General features: G+C 40.0%; 1 protein-coding gene across 1 annotated transcript; it reads right to left on the bottom strand.

The window, feature by feature from the left end:
- Positions 1 to 2030: 2030 nt before the first annotated feature.
- Positions 2031 to 4041, bottom strand: LOC122020918 (exocyst complex component EXO70B1-like). Its single transcript, XM_042578962.1, has one exon. It carries the CDS (start codon positions 3935 to 3937, stop codon positions 2123 to 2125), a length of 1815 nt encoding a protein of 604 aa, XP_042434896.1. The 5' UTR covers positions 3938 to 4041; the 3' UTR covers positions 2031 to 2122.
- Between the last annotated feature and the right edge of the window lie 14515 nt (positions 4042 to 18556).

Raw genomic sequence — 18556 nt, forward strand, 5'->3', positions numbered from 1 at the left:
AACTAATTTCATGCATTTCTGAGCTTTTTAGGTCCATCAACCGATTTCAGAGACATTTAAAGTCATTTTGATATTAAAAAAAATAAGTAATCTTAAAAATATTGGGTTTAATTGATATTTGAGGGCATTTGTATAATCAGGTGAAATACACAAACATATAGGAAATAGTTTCATGTCATTTCGAACTCTCTAGGTTTTTCAAATGGTTTCAAACACATTTAAGTTTTTATTTTAATTTTATTTTCAATTCTGCGATGAATTCATGGATTTGTCGCAGAAGTGATGATAAGTCCATGGGTTCATCGCAGAATTCATGACGAATCTTTGGATTCATCACATAATTGGTGACGAATCCTAGGATTTGTCGCAGACTAAATAAAAAATAATAAATAAATAAATGTGACCAAAATCAACAGATGGACAAAGCTCGGAATTACATGAAACCAGTTCATATATGTTCATCTATTTCTTGTGATTATATAAATGCCCTCAAATATCAAATTGACGTAATGTATTGAGATTAGTGATTTTTTTGACATGAATATGTCTAAAAAATTTAATTCATATTAAAAAAAATCACTGATCTCAATATATTAGGTCACATTTATGTTTGAAGTCATTTATATAATCAAGAGAACTAGACGAACACATAAAAACTGGCTTCGTATTATTCCAAACACTCTACATTCATCTCCCAATTTTGATCACATTTACTTATTTATTTTATTTTTTATTCAGTCCGCGATGAATCCTAGGATTCGTCGCAAAATTGAAAAAAAAAAATTAAATATGTCTGAAACCGGTTGAGGGACCTAGAGAATTCATATTCCAGTTCATATGTGTTCATCTAATTCTCCTGATTATATAAATGACTTTAAACATCAATTTTGACCAAATATATTTGATCAATATTTTTTTAATATGAATTAGATTTTTTCGGAATATTCATATTAAAAAAATCATTGATCTCAGTATATTAAGTCAAATTAATATTTGAGAGTATTTATATAATCACGAGAAATAGATGAACATATAGGAATTAGTTTTATTTCATTCAGAACTCTTTAAGGTCTCTCAACAGATTTCAGACATATTTATTTATTTATTTAATTCTACGACTACTCCATGGCAAAAAAAATCCTAGGATTCATCCTAAATAAAAAATAAAAATTAAAAATTAAATAAATGTATATAACGAATCCATTGATTCATCATGGAAATGGTTGCATCAATTTCTATATTTTTGCAAGCTTTTGCGACGAATTCTGAATTTATCAGAGAGTTTGCAACGAATATCATTTTTGTTACAAATTAGCTATGAATTTTGATATTCGATGCAGAATTTATAACGAATATTGAAATTCATCCCTAATTTGCAACAAAATTTATGACAAAATATTATTTGTTGCTAATTGGTGATGAAACTTTTCCATGGTTAATTTTGTTGCTAATTAACAACAATTTCTTATTTCGTCATAAAATTTGTTATAGATTTAGGACAAAAAATTTTCATTCCTAAATTTTGCTCCTAGTAGTGAACATATAAGATTTGATTCCATGTTATTATAAATTCTCTAGGTCTATTAGTAGATTTTGGCCGAAACCCGTTAATGGACCAAGTGAGCTCGGAATAACGTAAAATCAAATGCTATGTGTTCATATAGTTCTCCTGATTATATCATCGAACATCAATTTTACACACTATATAGAGAGCAATGATTTTTTAACACAAATCAAAAAATTTTTATCATTAAAAAGAATTATATCCGAATGGATTGTTACACTATGATAATCAATTCAGCAAATGACCGGAAGGGTAAAATAAATATTGAATACGTGATTTTATAATTTTAAAATTAGAGTATATGATTTTATAATTTTAAAATTGATTTAGATATTTCATAAACTTTCAGTAATTTGTTGTTTAATCTAAAAATTTTTTAAGTTAAAAAATATAATTTACATTTTTAAATTTATAAAGTTTTAGAAAATATTTTAAGGAAATTATTAAACATTAGGGCATTTGAGTATTACCTAGAAAACCCGCCCAATTAAAAGTAAACACACAACAGATCAAAAGCAAAGAAAAATAAGAGGAAGAAAGAAGGATAGAGAGAAACAATCACTGGGGACGAGGCCTTGCCCCTTGGAACAATTCGTAGATCTTCGCCTCCACCTCCTCCACGCTGTATTTCAAGTACCGCCCCGCTACCATGCGACGGCGGTCCCCTGCCTGCCGCAACCTCTCCACCAGGTTCCCGTATGCCGGTAGCACCACCGCTGCAATTGCCGCCCGCAGTTCCCCACACAGCTCCTCGTTCACCGCCACCCAGTTCCCCTGCGTCCTCCATATCTCCTCCAGGTAGCTGTTGAACATCCCCAGCTTGTCTCTCATCGCCCTCTCCGTCGCCGCCGGTGACTCTACGAAGCGGTCCACCCGCAGCGCGGCCAACACGTTGCCCCAAGCGGCCCTCTGGTACTCCACCGCCCACTGCTGCACCCTCGTCCTCATCCGCCGGAACCACTCCTCTCCCAACAGCGACGCCACTTCCTTGCTGCCCTCCGCCTTCGCGATCATGTACCGAACGTTGTTCATCAGGAAGACGAAACAGAGCGCGGGATCGCGGTAGAGCTTGGACTTGACGTCGAGGTTCTCGAGCAGGATGTCGGCGATCCAGGCGACGCGGACGGGGAGCGGCACCACCGACCGCGCGGCCTCCTCCGCCATCACCTCTGCCAGCGTCTCCTTCGCACACGCTGCCGCGAGGTAGTTCATCACGTATTTGGTCATCGGGTGGACGTCGCCGCCAGGGACGGCGGCCTTGGCCGGATCGCGCCGGATCCGGTTCTCCAGCTCCAAGAAGATCCGTCGGATCGACGCGCCGAGTGCTTTGTGCACCGCGACGACCTCGCCGAGGAGCTCGGTGGAGTAACCGTCGGAGAGCAGGGGGTCGAGCTCGGGAAGGAGGCTGCGGATAGTCTCGTACAAGTTGAGTTGGCCGAAGAGGCGCTCCGGGCCGTGGTCGCCGCAGGCGACGGCCGCGGCGAAGGAGACAATCTCAGCTGCGGCGGGAGCGCAGGAAACGTAGAACGCGAGATCGGCGTAGGAAGGGGGCACGGAAGCGAACACGCGACCACAGAGGCGTTGCTCGCTGGGGATCAAGATAAGGAAGACCATCCGCGCCGCCTCCGCCCAGCGGGGGATCTCGTCCTCCATCTCCTCCCACGGGACGGTAAGGTATCCTCCTTCGGGGGGCGGGAGGAGGCCGAGGCGAGCGATCGACTCCTCCACGAAGGCGCGGCGGAAGCTAGCATAGGTCTCCACGCACTCGCGGCCGAATCCGGCTGCCACCATCCGCCGAGCGATGTCTTTGAGGTCAGACACGGAGCCCGGAGGAAGGGCGTCGATGACGATGTCGTAGGCCTCAACGGGTATCGCGACGGGGATGTTCTCGTCGTCGCCGACGCCGTCGAAGTAGGCGCTGTCGCGGCGATCTGCGATCAATTGTGGCGGGCCGACGATGGAGCGGAACTCCTCGTCGAGGCGGAGAACGCATCGGCGAATAAGGTGGTCGGCGCGGTCGAGGAGGGGGTTGGCGGCGGCGGAGCCCGGCTGGCGGCCGAGATCGGCGGCGAGGGATAGGAGGTCGTCGACGGACTCAAGGAAGAAGGAGGAGGCAGCGGCGGAGTCAGACCAGATGAGGCGATTGGAGTCGACTAGTCCATGGATGTGGCGCTCTAGAGAGCGGAGGTCGCGTTCGAGGGTAACGGGGAGGCGGTGGGGATCGGAGGAAGAGGAGGTACTGAGGGCGAGGACGCTGCCGTCGTAGAAGTCCTGGAGGGCGTCATCCGTCATGGACTTGATGCGTCTGAAGCTACTGGCGAAGTGGCGGACGGCGGCAAACAGCCTCTCGTCGCCGCCGTCGTCATCCTCCATTTCTTCTCACTCTGTCGGCTAAGGCCTCCGTCTCCGTAGATGAAGACGAAAAGGGAACCTTGAGCTCGAGCTTGAAGACGGAATGCGTTGACTTGACTCAGCAGAGACGGGAGGAAGTCGCTGTTTGATTGGCTGAAGACGGTGGGCCAAGAAGAACATTCGTTCCATTTGCTCCGAATTGGGTCATAGTTGTAAATTCTATTTTTAAAGGAGGAAAAACTGAAGACAAATGAAAAAAAAAAAATCACTTAACTCTTTGTATAGCTTCACCTAAACTTTTTTTTAATTGGCATAAGATATCAACTTACGCCCATTATTCGGGAGATGATCAATCTGATTTTATAAAATTTTACATTAACTATCCATGTAAATTGAGAAATACTTATAGTATTAAACAATCGGTCCAATGTTCTTAGATCGTTTATTAAGAGACCCAATAGGTCATTTGAGTTGGTATGTGGTGGGATGCTTGCCACATGAGGTCGCGAGGTCGAAACTCGGGGTAGTTGGGGTGTAAATTCCCGGTCCCTGTGCAACTCACCCCACCTGCCACATGCTCGCTCAGGATGCTATGATTTACCTCCCTCGTGATGGCCTTGGGTCGGGTGCGACGGGGGCGCTGGGGGCGAGTGATTTTGCCTTTTGCCACATTAGATCATTTATTAAGAAAAATTTATATGTTAATTAGTTGAAGCTTAACTTAATTCTTAAATGTTTGAGAAATTAAAAAGGTACCATGTATCATTATTCTAGGGCCTAAATTTCAAAACAAGAAGAATTAATCATCTTCATTATTTTTATTTATTGAAAAATAAGTTTTAATGGTGGAACATTGTAGCAAAAAAAGGTGATTACGCTGACTCCAGACGGTCCTTACAGTCCGTCTCCCGATTATGTAAAAAGAGATAAATTACAAGATCAATTTATAGCTGATCGTCAAATTATTAGAGGTTAGGAATATTTTTTTTCAAGTGTATGCAATTTTAATGGTGGGTCGAGGATCGAACGTATGCAAGTGTATGCAATTTTTCGTCAAATCTTGTGGGTCGCATACACTAGACGGAAGTTTAGGCGGGTCGAGGATCGAACGTGTAGTGGAAGTCTTGGAGGTCAAGATTGGAGCCTGAGCAAAAGTCCAAATAGGTGTTTGGCGGAGGTAAATTCTCTTGAGAGGAGTAGGTGAGGACGTGTTCTCCGTCGAAGGAACAGTAAGTGTCGGTCCGACCTAGGATTTTGGTGAAATCTAAAAGTTATGACCAGATAATCTGAGACTGTCAATTTATGTTATTTCATTTATATATATTTGTTTATGCTAACTCTGTGTTGCAGAATTAACTAAGCCTGGAAAAACTGATCCAGGCGTGTGAATGGATCTAGGTGCCTCAAGCCGATACAGGTGCCTGAAAGGTGCTCATTGTTGGTCCCTTGGCGACCGACAAGAGATGGGTGTATTGCCCTGAAAATTAAAATCAACCTTTCTCGACGTTCCAAACTAAATTAAAAAAACACTTGTATAATAACAAAACGTAAATGCATAGATTAAAAAACAGAGGCAAGAGAATTTACTAGGTTTGCAATCAGAAGATTATTAATCTTAGACAAATGAAGTTCACTCAAGTCTCCTTTGGGCGGAGTAACCTCTTTACAACATTGGCAGCTCACAAAAGTAGTAGAACAAGAATAAAAGTCATTTTACAAGTGATGTTCTAAGCTGCTGGGATCAGGACTGCATTTATAGGCTTGATTCGGGTGCTTGGAAGGGTTCCGGGTGCCTAGGTGTGAATAAAATTTTATCCACTTTGCAACAGATCATGGCGGAACGGATCTGGATAAAATTTTTGGTCCAGGTGCCTAGAAGGGTTCCAGGCGCCCAAATCACCTTCTCACAAGGGCACCTTGGCAAGGCGCCCCGGCTGAACCAGACCGGTTCGAGCGCCCAAACCACATTAACTTCAAGTTGACTTTTCATTCGGGTCTTCCATTCTGACTCCGCTTGCTTGGGTGATTCGGCCATCCAAAATAGGGCTCACCCGAACCCATTTTCCGGCCTTCTCAAGCAGTCTTCCGCTTCAGCTTCTCATCCCTCGGAAACACCGCGCGTCTCCTTCTCTTCCACCAGGGTACTCTTCCACAGTGCCTCATCCCTCGAATGCACCGAGCCCGTCGGCTCTCTCCTATGTCGTTCTTCTTGCTAGCTGCATCTTTCGCTCGACTTCCTGTGCTCCTAAGTTCCTGCACACTTAGACACAAGGCATTAAAATAACAGCAGGACCTAACTTGACTTGGTTGATCGTATCAAAACCATCACGGGGTACTTACACTCATGCACCTCTATCACCTAGGCGTGTAGAGCAAGGTGAGGTGGCAGCTTCTGGTTGGTCGGTGCATGTCAGATCTAGGTGCCTCAAAAGGATTGACGTACAAAGGGATTGAGGTTCTTAGGACCATATAGAGGCAACCGATAGGAGCTGTGCTTAGTGCTCGCCACATCAGTAATTAAGGCTCCTCAAAGGGATAGAGGCATATGGACATGAATAATACTCGATGAGTGCAGATCAAATAAGCTTCAATTGAGGCGCCTCTAAGGCATAGAGACGCCTGGATCCTCCTTTATAAGGAGGGTTCGAACAGAGCTTTTAATCATTAATTCTAATCAAGCTCAAATGTTCGTCGCACTGCTCCAACTTTCAACTACGACACTGCGATGCTGCTCCGACAACTGTGCTTGACACCGAAACATTATTTTTGCCAGTATAATTTATTTTATGTGAAATTATAATCATTTCTTTGTAGTTATTAAATTGCTAGTGGATTGTCTAATGAAAGCGATCGTCGATCGCAGACTTTGGAGTATGAGTCGCTACAGACTACAAACCAAGTAAAACTAAAAGTGTTAGCATTGTCTTTTTTCTGCTACTTTTATTACTCCGAGTTTTTTACAAAAAAAAAGTAAAAAAATCACGAGCGCTATTCATCCCCCCCCCCCCTAGTGTTGTTTCTTTATCCTATAGTTGGTATCAAAGCAGAGGTGTTCTCAATTAGTGCAATCATTATAAGAGCTTGCCTTTTTATTTTTTTAACCAAAGAATATATTTATTTTAAGCAAAAAAAAATATTCTTACACCTTTTTTCAAGTTTTGCATTTTCAAATTTTTTCCATAAGTCAGAATTAGTGTAATAACATCTTCAAACAAATTAATCATTTTTAAATTTTTTTTTATAATTTTTTGTCTGACCGCCTCTCTTCTCCAGAGAAGATTTTCACTTTTGGAAGGGGCAAATGGAGTTCCACTTTAAGACTCAAATGGAAATGTGGATTGTGATCCAAACCAGATTCACTCTCCCCACTCAAGATGGAGTACCACTCACCTGCAAGAAATGGGATGCACCAATAATAAAGAAGATTGAGGCAGATGCAAAAGTGACTCAAACGCTCCATTCCGGCTTAACCAAAGAGAAGTTGAATCGAGTCTGGCCCTTCATCAGCACAAAGGACCTATGGAAGAAGCTGATCGAGCTATATGAAGGCACTTTCGACACAAAGGTATGTAAGTGTGATTTATTGTTTAATAAATTTTATAATATAAAAATGCATGAAGGAGAGTTGGCAATCTAGCTACATGCTTAGATCCAGGACATCCTAAACTGACTTCATACAATTGGACAACAAATCAAAAATCATGACATTATAAGGTATGCACTAAAAGCCTTTCTTAGGAATACATGTAAGCATCTATGATAGATGCTTACAAGGTTTTCAAAAACCTTTTAGTTATTAGATTAGACGAGTTATTTTTTTAATTTTAACTACATGAACAATCTAATGCTACTTCGGCCAAGAAAAGTATCACTTTAATTGTAGAAAAATTCAAGAACAAGGAGTCAAAGCCCAAACCTAGAATTGAACCGAATCCGAAGACAAATCAAATTCATAAGATGGCTGGGAAATAATCTTTGAACTAGTCAACCTAGTTCGAAAAATGCTTAAGAAAAAGAAGATGATCCAATCCTAGGGAAAGCAACTGGGTCCAAGTCAAACCATGAAATTTAAATCAGAAGTGACCTACTACAAGTGTAATTAGAAAGGACACTATAAGCCGAAGTGTCCAAACATAAAGAAAAACAAGAAAAACAAAAAAAAAACAAAGAATAAGGTAGACTCTGAAAGCAACGTGGTCCAAGTCTTCTTATGAATCGGATGAGGAAAAATAAGTGAGTTTTCTAGCACTACTGATGCAAGCATGAGTAACTGAGATCAAATATGAAGCTAAGTTCGAGATTGAATCTGAAGCTGAGTCCGAGATTGAATCTGAAGCCGAGTCCAAGAGAACCATTGATTAGTATCCATTTCAGATGATCCAAATAATGAGGTATGCTCTCCTACAGATAAATACTTGTATAATTTAATTACTTGTTGATAGATCGTTTGGAGCGATAGAGTGGGGGGGGGGGGTGAATATCGTGCTTTTTAAAACTATTCTTTTCTTTCAAATCAAAGTCATGCAGCGGAAATAAAAAGGAGACAAAGTATTTTACTTCGTTCGGAGTCTAGCTCGACTCCTACTCAAAGGCCCGCAGTCCTTGACTGCACCGATGGGCAAAACAATAAAAACCTTCTTTCCGAAGTCCTCGGAAAGAAGCGAATCGTACAGATACAAGAATGTTAAGATAGTAACACACCTACTATCTTATGTAAATTAAGTGCAATATAAAATAAATATACCGACAATAAGATTAGAAAGACGAAGCTTGGTCGACACGAATGAAGTTGCTTGCTGAAATCGTAGGCGTGGGCAGCTTGCAGAAGAGCACCAGAATTGATTCGAAAAGTTGTTTTTCACTCTGACTTCGAGCCTCAATTTATAAGAGTGCTGGAGGTTCGGTCGACCGATCTCTCTTTTCGGTCGACCGAACCAGCTCCATTCCTTCCTTGCTGAAGACTGCAGCTGGCTCGATCTATCGCAGTAAATGCTCATGAATGGTTCAGTCGTCTGAACCCATTTTTTGGTCGACCGAACAGTCTATTTCCCTGTTCGTCAAAATCTACCGAGATCCTCATTAATGCTGCAGTTAATTTTGATTGGATCGGTCGACCAGTCATCCGGTTCGGTAGACTGATCAGCCTTTTTCCTTTTCTGTTGATCGATGTTTGTTAACTTGGTCTGTGCTGAGTCACCAGGGATCGATCGACCGATCTTACTGTTCGGTCTACCGATCAAGCTTTGATCGGACTTTGACTTTGATCTGGTCTGAGCTGTTTGCTTTCTGATTTTGTCTGTTATGCTTTATTCGGTCGACCGATCCAGTCTGACCTGCAGCACAGTGTTAGAACAAAAACTTCCTGCAACATAGATGTTAGTGCACAACATAATAATGAATGAGTAATAAAATAACAGTAGAACTGTTCTTGATCTCAACTTGGAAACCTTCCCGATTTCTTCAGTTGGATCAGCGACCTAGGGTTGTCCCTTCTGGAACTCGACCTCACAGTCGCTCCTCCAATTTGTTTACCTCAACCCACCTGCCAAACTTTGATCCTCCGGATCTAGTTTGGACTTTTCACTTAGCTCTGATCGGCTCGCCAGGACATTTCCCTTGATCTTAGGTCCTCCAGACCTCTCGATCATACTGCCAAGCTTCAGGTCCTCTCGACCTCCTTGGACTTGCACCTGGGTTCCACGATTTGCTAAGATTTCTCCTGCCTAGCCTCCAACTAGGTCTTTCTTGGTTGAGTAAACATCCTGCACACTCAGTAAACTTGTTAGATCATAACAAGACTTAACTTGAACCTTTGACAACATCAAAACTCAGGTTTGATTCTGGTGCAACTTGCACCAACACTTGTTTGATGCGTAAATTAGCTAAGTCCAATATCTAGGTCAAGTCACTCTAAAAGAAGATAATATCCCTTAAGGAAGAGACTAACCCAAGTTCTTTGACTGAGCAAGTTTAAAGTGGAACTTCAACTCAAGTCCAACAACTTGAGAAAGAAAATTCCACATTGAAAACTCAAGTCTAAGAACTCAAGGATACTTTGGAATGGTTCACTGTGAGTTCTAAAAATCTAGATTTGATTCTTGAAAAACAAAGTGCAGTATACAATAACCTAGACTAGGATATAAAGATAATTCATGTTTCAAATCATATTTGTCAATTGTAAATAGAAATAGAAACCAAGTCCAAGCATGTGTCCCTAAATCAAACTTGACTAATCAAGTTGGATCAAATTAATATTGGATCTCCAAGGGTTAAATTTATTACCTAGATAGACCATATCGAGGTTATGATCTAGGGACCCAATAGAAAAACTAATTTTGTAATTAGATAAACTTAATTGATTGCTTTAATATGCATGCTTAGTTTTATTTCTTGCTTAAATTAAAATGGTTAGATAAAGATTTAGAATTGATTGAGACTTGCTCAACCTACTATTAGGGTGGGGCAAGGTAATAGTACATTAGCAAAGCTTGGTCTAGGAGTCAAGTAGGGTAAGGCGTACCCTATTTGGTCTACCTAGCTAAGTGAAACTAGCCAAAGCTACCTTGCCACATCATAGACTAGTTAGACCAAGGTTTTTCAATAGGAAAACTATATAAATTACCCCAAGTTGATTTTGATATGATCAACTAAGTTAGGTTAGGTCATGTGTTATTTTGATATACGATGTGTCTAAGTGTGCAGGAACTTAGTGTTAGCCCCGGTGCGGCCGGCAAGAGGGGATGAATTGCTTACAGAAATAAAGTAACCCCTTTCTTGTACTTTGAACTTTGATTAGTAAGCACAATTAATTTACATAAAAATAAACTGAAGAACTAAAATAAAGAAGAATGGAGGAATTACTTGGTTATAACCTAGATAGTTGTTAATCCAAGGCTTTGAAAGTGTTCCACTAGAAAAATTCCTTTGTTGAAGGCGGAGTAGCCTCTTACAGACATTGACAACTCACAAGAAAGACTAGGAAGTGATTACAAGACTTGTAGTTCAGTTGTTATTCAATTCCTACCTTCAAGTGTCTTTTTATAACCACTGGAAAAACATATCCGTTGCTCGAAGGCGCCTCCAAAGCGGTCCAGGGTGCCTCTAAGGAGAAAAGGTTTTATCTCTTCGCAACACTAGCCTAATGGCTACTAGAGGCGCCTCAAACAACTTGAAGGTGTTGGGGATCGGTGGCCGGCTAGAAGGGGGTTGGATAGACGACACTCCCAAATCAATAGCTCTTCCTACGATGTTAGCTTGCGCAGTGGAATACAAACAAAACAAACAAACTAAACACTAAAGGAATGAATGCAAACCAATACACGCCCATTTAACATGGTTCAGAGATTAGGGCTCCTACTCCACGGCTGTCCGTAAGGTGGACAATCCCTATCCGTCGGTGGATTAACCCCTGACAAACTTCGGCTATCTCAAGTCGCTCCTTATGGGTGGAGAAACCTCACCACAACACTCACAAGAACTTGAAAACTAGTAGACTACTAATTAGGGTTTACCACCACTAATTTCATCAACCTTAACCAAGCTTCCAATGCTTGGTTATATAGGCCACGAGTTAGAAAACTCCGCCTACCAGTCGACTGTCAAAACTATCAGTCGACTGTCAAAACTATCAGTCGACTACCCTCTGTGGAGATTTGACCGTTACAACCCAACGGCTCGATACTAGTTAACTGATACGTTCATCAGTCGACTGCTCCACACTAACCGAACGAACAGAAGCATTCTATTCGCTCCCAGTCGACTGCCCGATCGACTGTACCAGTCGATTGATGAAAATACTAGTCGACTGCTACAGTAACGCTACAGTACTACTACAGCAACGCTACAGTAAAACCCTAATCCTAGGATTTAACCCTCGAGTGCATTCACTCAGCACTCGTCCTCGCCCTACCAACCTAGACCTAGCCTTCTAGCTTCCTCCATCAGTCTTGCGTCCATCGGATGCCACCTCATCCTTCACGTTTTACCTTCTAGAGCTTCTATCGGCCTTGTCATTGTTGTCGGGCCATCCTTTGCCAAGAGGTCGCACCTCCGGGACTTCATCCATTTCCAAGTCACACTTGGACTTACGTTGCCAAGACTACATACTTGGACTTACACCGCTAAGACTCATCCTTGGACTTTCCTCCTTTGCTAAGATCACCCTTGGACTTTCCTTGTTGTACCTGTATCCTGCACACCCACAATGCATATCAAATACAACAATAAACCTAACTTAAACCTTTACCGAAACATCAAAACCTAAGGTACCCAGATTGCTTCAACAGAAGGCGCCTCCCATAAAGGCGCTAGGGTGCCTTCAATATGTTGAAGGCGCCTTGGCTATCTAGCCTGGGTAGGGCGCCTGGACTCAGTCCAAGCACTTGGACAAGCAGCAAACTTAGAGTAAGCTCTTCTGCTACTCCTTTCACTTGAGTGATTTCGGCCATCCAGAATTGGGCTCACTCGAACCCATCTTCCACCCTTCTCTTCGAGTAGACTTCCTCCCCGGCTTCTTGTCCCTCTGATACATCGTGTGCATCCTTCTCATCCACTGGTGTACTCTTCCGCAGCTTCTCGTCCCTTGAACACACTGAGCCCGTCGACTTGCTTCCCGTGCTGTCCTTCTCGTCCGCTATGTCTTCCGCTCGACTTTTTATGTTCCTAAGTTTCTGCACACTTAGACACAAGGCATCAAATACAAACATGACTTAATTTAACTCGGTTGACCACATCAAAACTATCACGATGTACTTACAATCTCTCCATTTTTGATGTGCATCAACCCGAATTAAAGTTAGAGTTAAAATAAAATGTAATATAATAAATAAGTGAAGAAAATATCAAAGACAATAATTATTTTACAAATAAGTATAGGAATAAATTTTCAGTTATCTCACCTCTCGCTTAACTTATATTTATTTCTCCCCTCTGATCACATAAAAAATAAGGAAAAATAAAATAAATAGTTAGAAAATTTTAAAAAATTTCAAGGGGTACATAACGAGAATTACTAGTAGGCTAATATTTTTCAGAAATAATTTTTAAAAATATTCTATTTTACTATTTAATCTCCTGTTTTGACAAAAAATAATTTAAAAATGACTTTTTTGTTTCAAAAAATCCTAAAAATTTTTATCGAACTTAAAAAGAATAATCTAAATTAGTAGAAAAAATTTCACGCAAAGATATTATTTAATCTAATAGAAATAATTTATTTCAGTAGAGTAACCTAATTTTTGAAAATAAATCTTTAAACATATATTTTCTACTCTAAAAGTTATACTAATTTACCCAAATATGTAAAATAGATTGTTTAATGGTAAAAAAAAATAAAAGTTTTAAGTTTATATTTTCTTAAATTTTTAATATTAAAAATCAAATTTTCAGAAAAGAATTCATAAAAAATTTATTATTTATCAGAAAATTCCAAATAACATTTCTCTCAACAAAAACACTATTGTTCTATTAGTTTAGAAATTTTGAACATAAAATTCAAATAGAAAATTATTAAAAAAATATTCTAAGTCAAACAATTTCTACCCTAGTAAAAAATTGGGAATTCAATGTAAAAATGATTTTGGAACCCAATATAAGTTCCTACCTGCTATATTCATTAAAATTTGGGTGGTACATAATTCTTAGGGATTTTTCTTATTTGTCCCTTATGATTTCTAATGTACTAATTAATTCCACCATAATTTCTAAACCTTGATTTTTAAAAAATGGTTGAACATGCATAGTCATTTTCTAGTTTCTCTATTTATGCTTTTAGTTTTTGATTTTTCATTTTTAAATTATCATACATTAATAAAGGATGTGAATTTGTTAAGTTTAATTTTGTCTTAGCATTTCCATTTTCTAATTTTAGCATGTTTTTGGAAAGCATTTTAATAAATTTAAAAGATTCTTTAGGAAGTAAGGCTCGTACCTCACTTACCTCATGGTCTGATGCTTTGTCTTCATTTCTGCTTTCTTTTAAAGATCCTCCCCCTTCGCCGATGTTCATTTCTGAGGAACTTTCATCGTTCCTCTGGTGGTTTTCCATCAGGACTAATCCAGCGTACTCTTTTAACTCTGATTCTAATGATGATGATTAGTCCCATGTCGCCTTCAGGATCTTATGCTTCGATCTTGTTAATCTTTTCCCTTGTCTTTCTCCTTCTTCTTTAATTTAGAGGCATCATCTTTGATGTACCCTTATTCTTAGCAGTTGTAGCATCAAACTTTTCTTTTCTCCGAAGTGCTTCTTCGCTTGCGACTTATTAAATTTATTAGCTTTAAGAAATTTACTAAAATTTCTTACCATTAAGGCTACCCCATCTTTATCGATTGATACTTCAAAGTCTGGATCGTCCGTTCTTGCCTTTAGTTCAATTGTCTGATTTGGCTCCTTTAATTCTACACATCTAGATTCGTGAAATTCTAAAGTCAAAAACAAGATTTCTAATGAACTTACCTCTAAATCCTTAGAAATATAGTAGGAGTCAACTATGAGCGTCCATTCTTGTATTCTAGGGAAAACATTCAAAGCATACCTTATTGAATCTCTGTTTGTTACCTTTTCTTTGATATTCGTGAGTCTCGTAATCAGCTCCTTCAATTTGGCGCGCGGTTGCGCTACTAACTCTCCTTCTTTCAGCCAGAGGTTCATCAATTGGTTCCAAAGTAGGTCCCGTCTCACAAGCTTTGCTTCGAATGTTTCTTCATGTAGCTCTAGGAACTTCTCCTAAAGTTTCTTTGCTTATCTGTAGGCCCCAATCCTGCTAACTTCTTGAGTTGGTAGCACGCTTAGAAGGTGGAATTCGGTTCATCCATTTATCACAAAGTCTACTTACTCCTTCTTTGTCCAAAGATACACTTCTTTTTCTTCACCTTTTTGATCTTTTAGAGCTATAAAATCATATTTTATTATTAATAAAACCTCAAAATCAGCTTTAAAAATACCTCCATTCACTTTTTCTATAGAGAAAACTCCCCCTCAAACTTTGGCTGGCAGAAACTTGATCCGACCATCGTCTTGTTTGCTTTGATCAGCGGTTAGTTCTTCTGAAACTCCCTTGCTCTGATACTAATTGTTGGTCCTGGTGTGGCTAGCAAGAGAGGGGTGAATTGACTACAAACATAAAACAACCCCTTTCTCATGCTTTATATAGGATCGAAAGCACTAGAGGGGGGGTGAATAGCGCTCGTGGCTTTCACATTCGTTTCGGAAAACTTTCAAGTAATACACAGCGGAAATAAAACAATAATGCACACACACAAACACCAAGAGTTTTACTTGGTTTGGAGCCTGTGACGACTCCTACTCCAAGGCTCACGCTCGTTGAGTGTTTACTTTGGGCAATCACTATCAGTTCAGAAAATTACAGCTTTTAATTATAATATTAAAGTAATAAAGGAAATTATACCGACGACTTAGAATAGTAAACTTGAAGCTTCTGGTCGTCGGGGTTGAGTTACAGCTTTATCGGATCGATCTTTGAGCAACACACGGAAGAATGATTGTCAGATTTTGTTGTGTCCTTGCTGCTGGTCGAACCAGGCATATATAGCCTGTTGAGGGCGCCCTCAACCTCATTGAGGGCGCCTCCAATCCCCAGGTCAGCCGCGCGTGGATAAGCCCTGCTTCGTCTCTGCTTATCCTCCTGAGGGCGCCTCCAAGCTCCATGGAGGGCACCCTCCATCAGCATCTAGGGAGCCCTCAACCTCCATGGAGGGCACCCTCCATCAAGCGTCCAAGGTGCCCCCAAGCTCCATGGAGGGCGCCCTCGTGCCTTGCTGAGGGGTTGTCGACCATGCGACCCGAGGCGCCTCCAAGCTCCATGGAGGGTGCCCCAGGACTGTTCATCCGAGGCTTTCTTGTTCACTTTACATCCTGCAAGGTATGTTAGTCTACAAACAAAGTATACCCTGTAAAACAGAGTTAGCACAATAAAATAAGATAAATAAAGTAATTTTGACAGTCACCGAACTGTCGGGTTCTGACTTCGGATTTCTCCTCCGGAAACCCTAGGTCAAACTGACGCATATTGTTCCCTCATCGAGGAGCGTGTCCTCACCTACTCCGCTCAGGAGAGTTTACCTGTTGCCAGTTGATCCTCCAGACTAACTAGACTTTTTCTTAGCGTCCGAAGCTTCCGGTCTTCATACTGGACGTTCGCTCCACAACCCGTCCAGTCTTCCACCTACTTCGCGACACCAGGATTTCAACCTAGGGTTACCACCCCCTAGGATTTTGCCCGAAGCTCTTGACCCTCCAAAACTTTTCGCCTAGGGTTACCACCCCCTAGGACCTAGGGTTACCGCCCCCTAGGGTTTTCCCTTTGCCTAATCGCAGCTAGGACTTTTCCTCACCTAGGGTTACCACCCCCTAGGACCTAGGGTTATCACTCCCTAGGGTTTTCCACCTGCCTAACCACAGCTAAGACTTTTTCCTAAGTACACTTAGGACTTTCCTGCAATCTCAATCAAACTCGTTAGATAACAAAAACAACTTAACTTTAGATCCTTTGACATAATCAAAACACAGGTTAGATCGTTGGATGCTTCCCGCACTAACACTTTAGACTTTAATTAGTAATCACAATTAATTTAAATAAAAATAAACTGAACAACTAAAATAAAGAGGAGGCAAGAAATTACTTGGTTACAACTCAAGTGGTTGTTAATCCAAGGCTTTAAAAGTTCTCTAATAGTAGCTTGACGACTACTGGAGGTGCCTCAAACAGCTTGAAGGTGTCTCCTGATAACCATGATTTTACTATATTATTTTGATTCATATATGCATGGTTTGATGTTATGTTCATAGATGAAACCTATATTTGCATCATATTTTGTGCATTGTATGTATTCTTGGATTTAATTGCAAATTATCTTATTTTTGTATTATTTGATGCTAATATTTGATTCTTATTTTGTAGGCATCAAAGGATCTTGGATTTGGCACTACAACAAAAACATTAAAAGACAACGGTTAAAAACCGTTGTCGTAGGCCCTTTAAAACCGTTGTAATTGGCAGTGTTGTTAAAAGTGGGGGCTACGACAACGGTTTAAAACCGTTATCGTAGAATGAAACGACAGCAGTTTTGCAACGGTTTAAAACCGTTGTCTTTGAATGAAAAGACAACGATTTAAAACCGTTGTTATTTAGAGCACTTTTAATAATGCTGCTGTCAGTTACAACAGTTTTTGGGGCTACGACAATGGTTTTTAACCGTTGTCTTTTAAGGTGATAGACAACAATAATAGCGATTTTAAATCATTGTCTTTTAAACTATTGTCTTTTAATACCAATATATCATATTTCAATATAAATATATAATAAAAACTAATAATCACAAAAGAAAGAATATTCCCCATATCAATGTCATTCAAAATGTTACTTATACAAGAATTATAATCATAAAAGAAGAAACATGTCTCATATTCAAATAAAATTTATCCCAATACAAATAAACAAATAAACTTCATTTACAACTGTTTCCTGTGGGGCAACTCCCTGAACGTTTGTGGGCTTATTTGTGGACTCTCTTCCCTCAACGTGTCGTTGAGTATGGCCAACTCCCTGAGCTGTTGCTTCTTGTAGTAGTCCATTGACTCGTCCTGCAAGATTTGGAGTTTGAATAGTGACTATGTTTCGATAATAACATTCGCGTCAACATCTTGTAGAACAATGAGGAGGATGCAGCCTAGGTGAAAGTTTTTGTTGCCACAGATTTCAGAAGATCTTCAAGGGTGGCAACAGCTTGGTTTAAGCGAGCATCAATTATGTCTGGTGTAAATTCTGCCTCCAATAGTATGTGCAGCGAGCATTGTTCATATCCAGAATTATCCTATAAGCTTTCTTCCTGTTCAAAAAAAGGAGGAAAAACTTGAGTATTAAGACAAGAAATAATGCACCTTAGCTTTTGAGTTGATAATAACAATCCATTAATTAGGACATATTATAGGATGCTAATATCGAAAATTACATAAGTTCTAAAATGCACGGTTAACTTAATGTCGGTGTAACTTGTACAAAGAACAACATACTCTAGCAGAAACAAGAGAAGAGAAACCCATATCACATTCAAAAACATGGATTATTTTGCCTTCAAATATAAAGACAAAGATCTATTTTTTATGTAGGTAGGCCTTAAAAAGTTAATAGTGAGGATAATACATCAAGGTTTAGGAAATTGGAATATACTCATTTTTCATTAAGATTAATATTACATGATATCCACATACCATTATAGAATCCTTCACTGAACCTCGACCTCATATATAAACCCTGCATTGAGTTGAAGCTTCAACTCTTTTTAAGGAGTTCCCACGTGGTCCTAGTAAACAGCCAACAAAGTTGTATTGAAACGCATGAAACCAGCAGTTTAATACATGTTGAGAGATTAACTAGTTGAATTGATTTAGACAATCTATCGACAAAATCTTGCTAAAGAGACCTGTCATCAGTTGCATTGCCTGCAGAACCTTGGTATCTGGAGTCACTATGATTAGTTTATTCTAGATATAGGAAAAGAATCAGCATCAGATTGGAAGCAAAATAACAAAATCTTGAAATAATACTTCTACTCAATTCAAAATTTTCAGACATTGTCTGTACAACTTGAGATTGAAATTTACCTCTTCAGTCATGATGT

Source organism: Zingiber officinale, chromosome 9A (genome assembly GCF_018446385.1).
Source record: "Zingiber officinale cultivar Zhangliang chromosome 9A, Zo_v1.1, whole genome shotgun sequence".
In the NCBI taxonomy this organism is placed as follows: Eukaryota; Viridiplantae; Streptophyta; class Magnoliopsida; order Zingiberales; family Zingiberaceae; genus Zingiber; species Zingiber officinale.

What these genes read in the sequence shown, in the direction of transcription:
- LOC122020918 (XM_042578962.1), bottom strand. Translation starts at nt 3,937, where the DNA reads ATGGAGGATGACGACGGCGGCGACGAGAGGCTGTTTGCCGCCGTCCGC.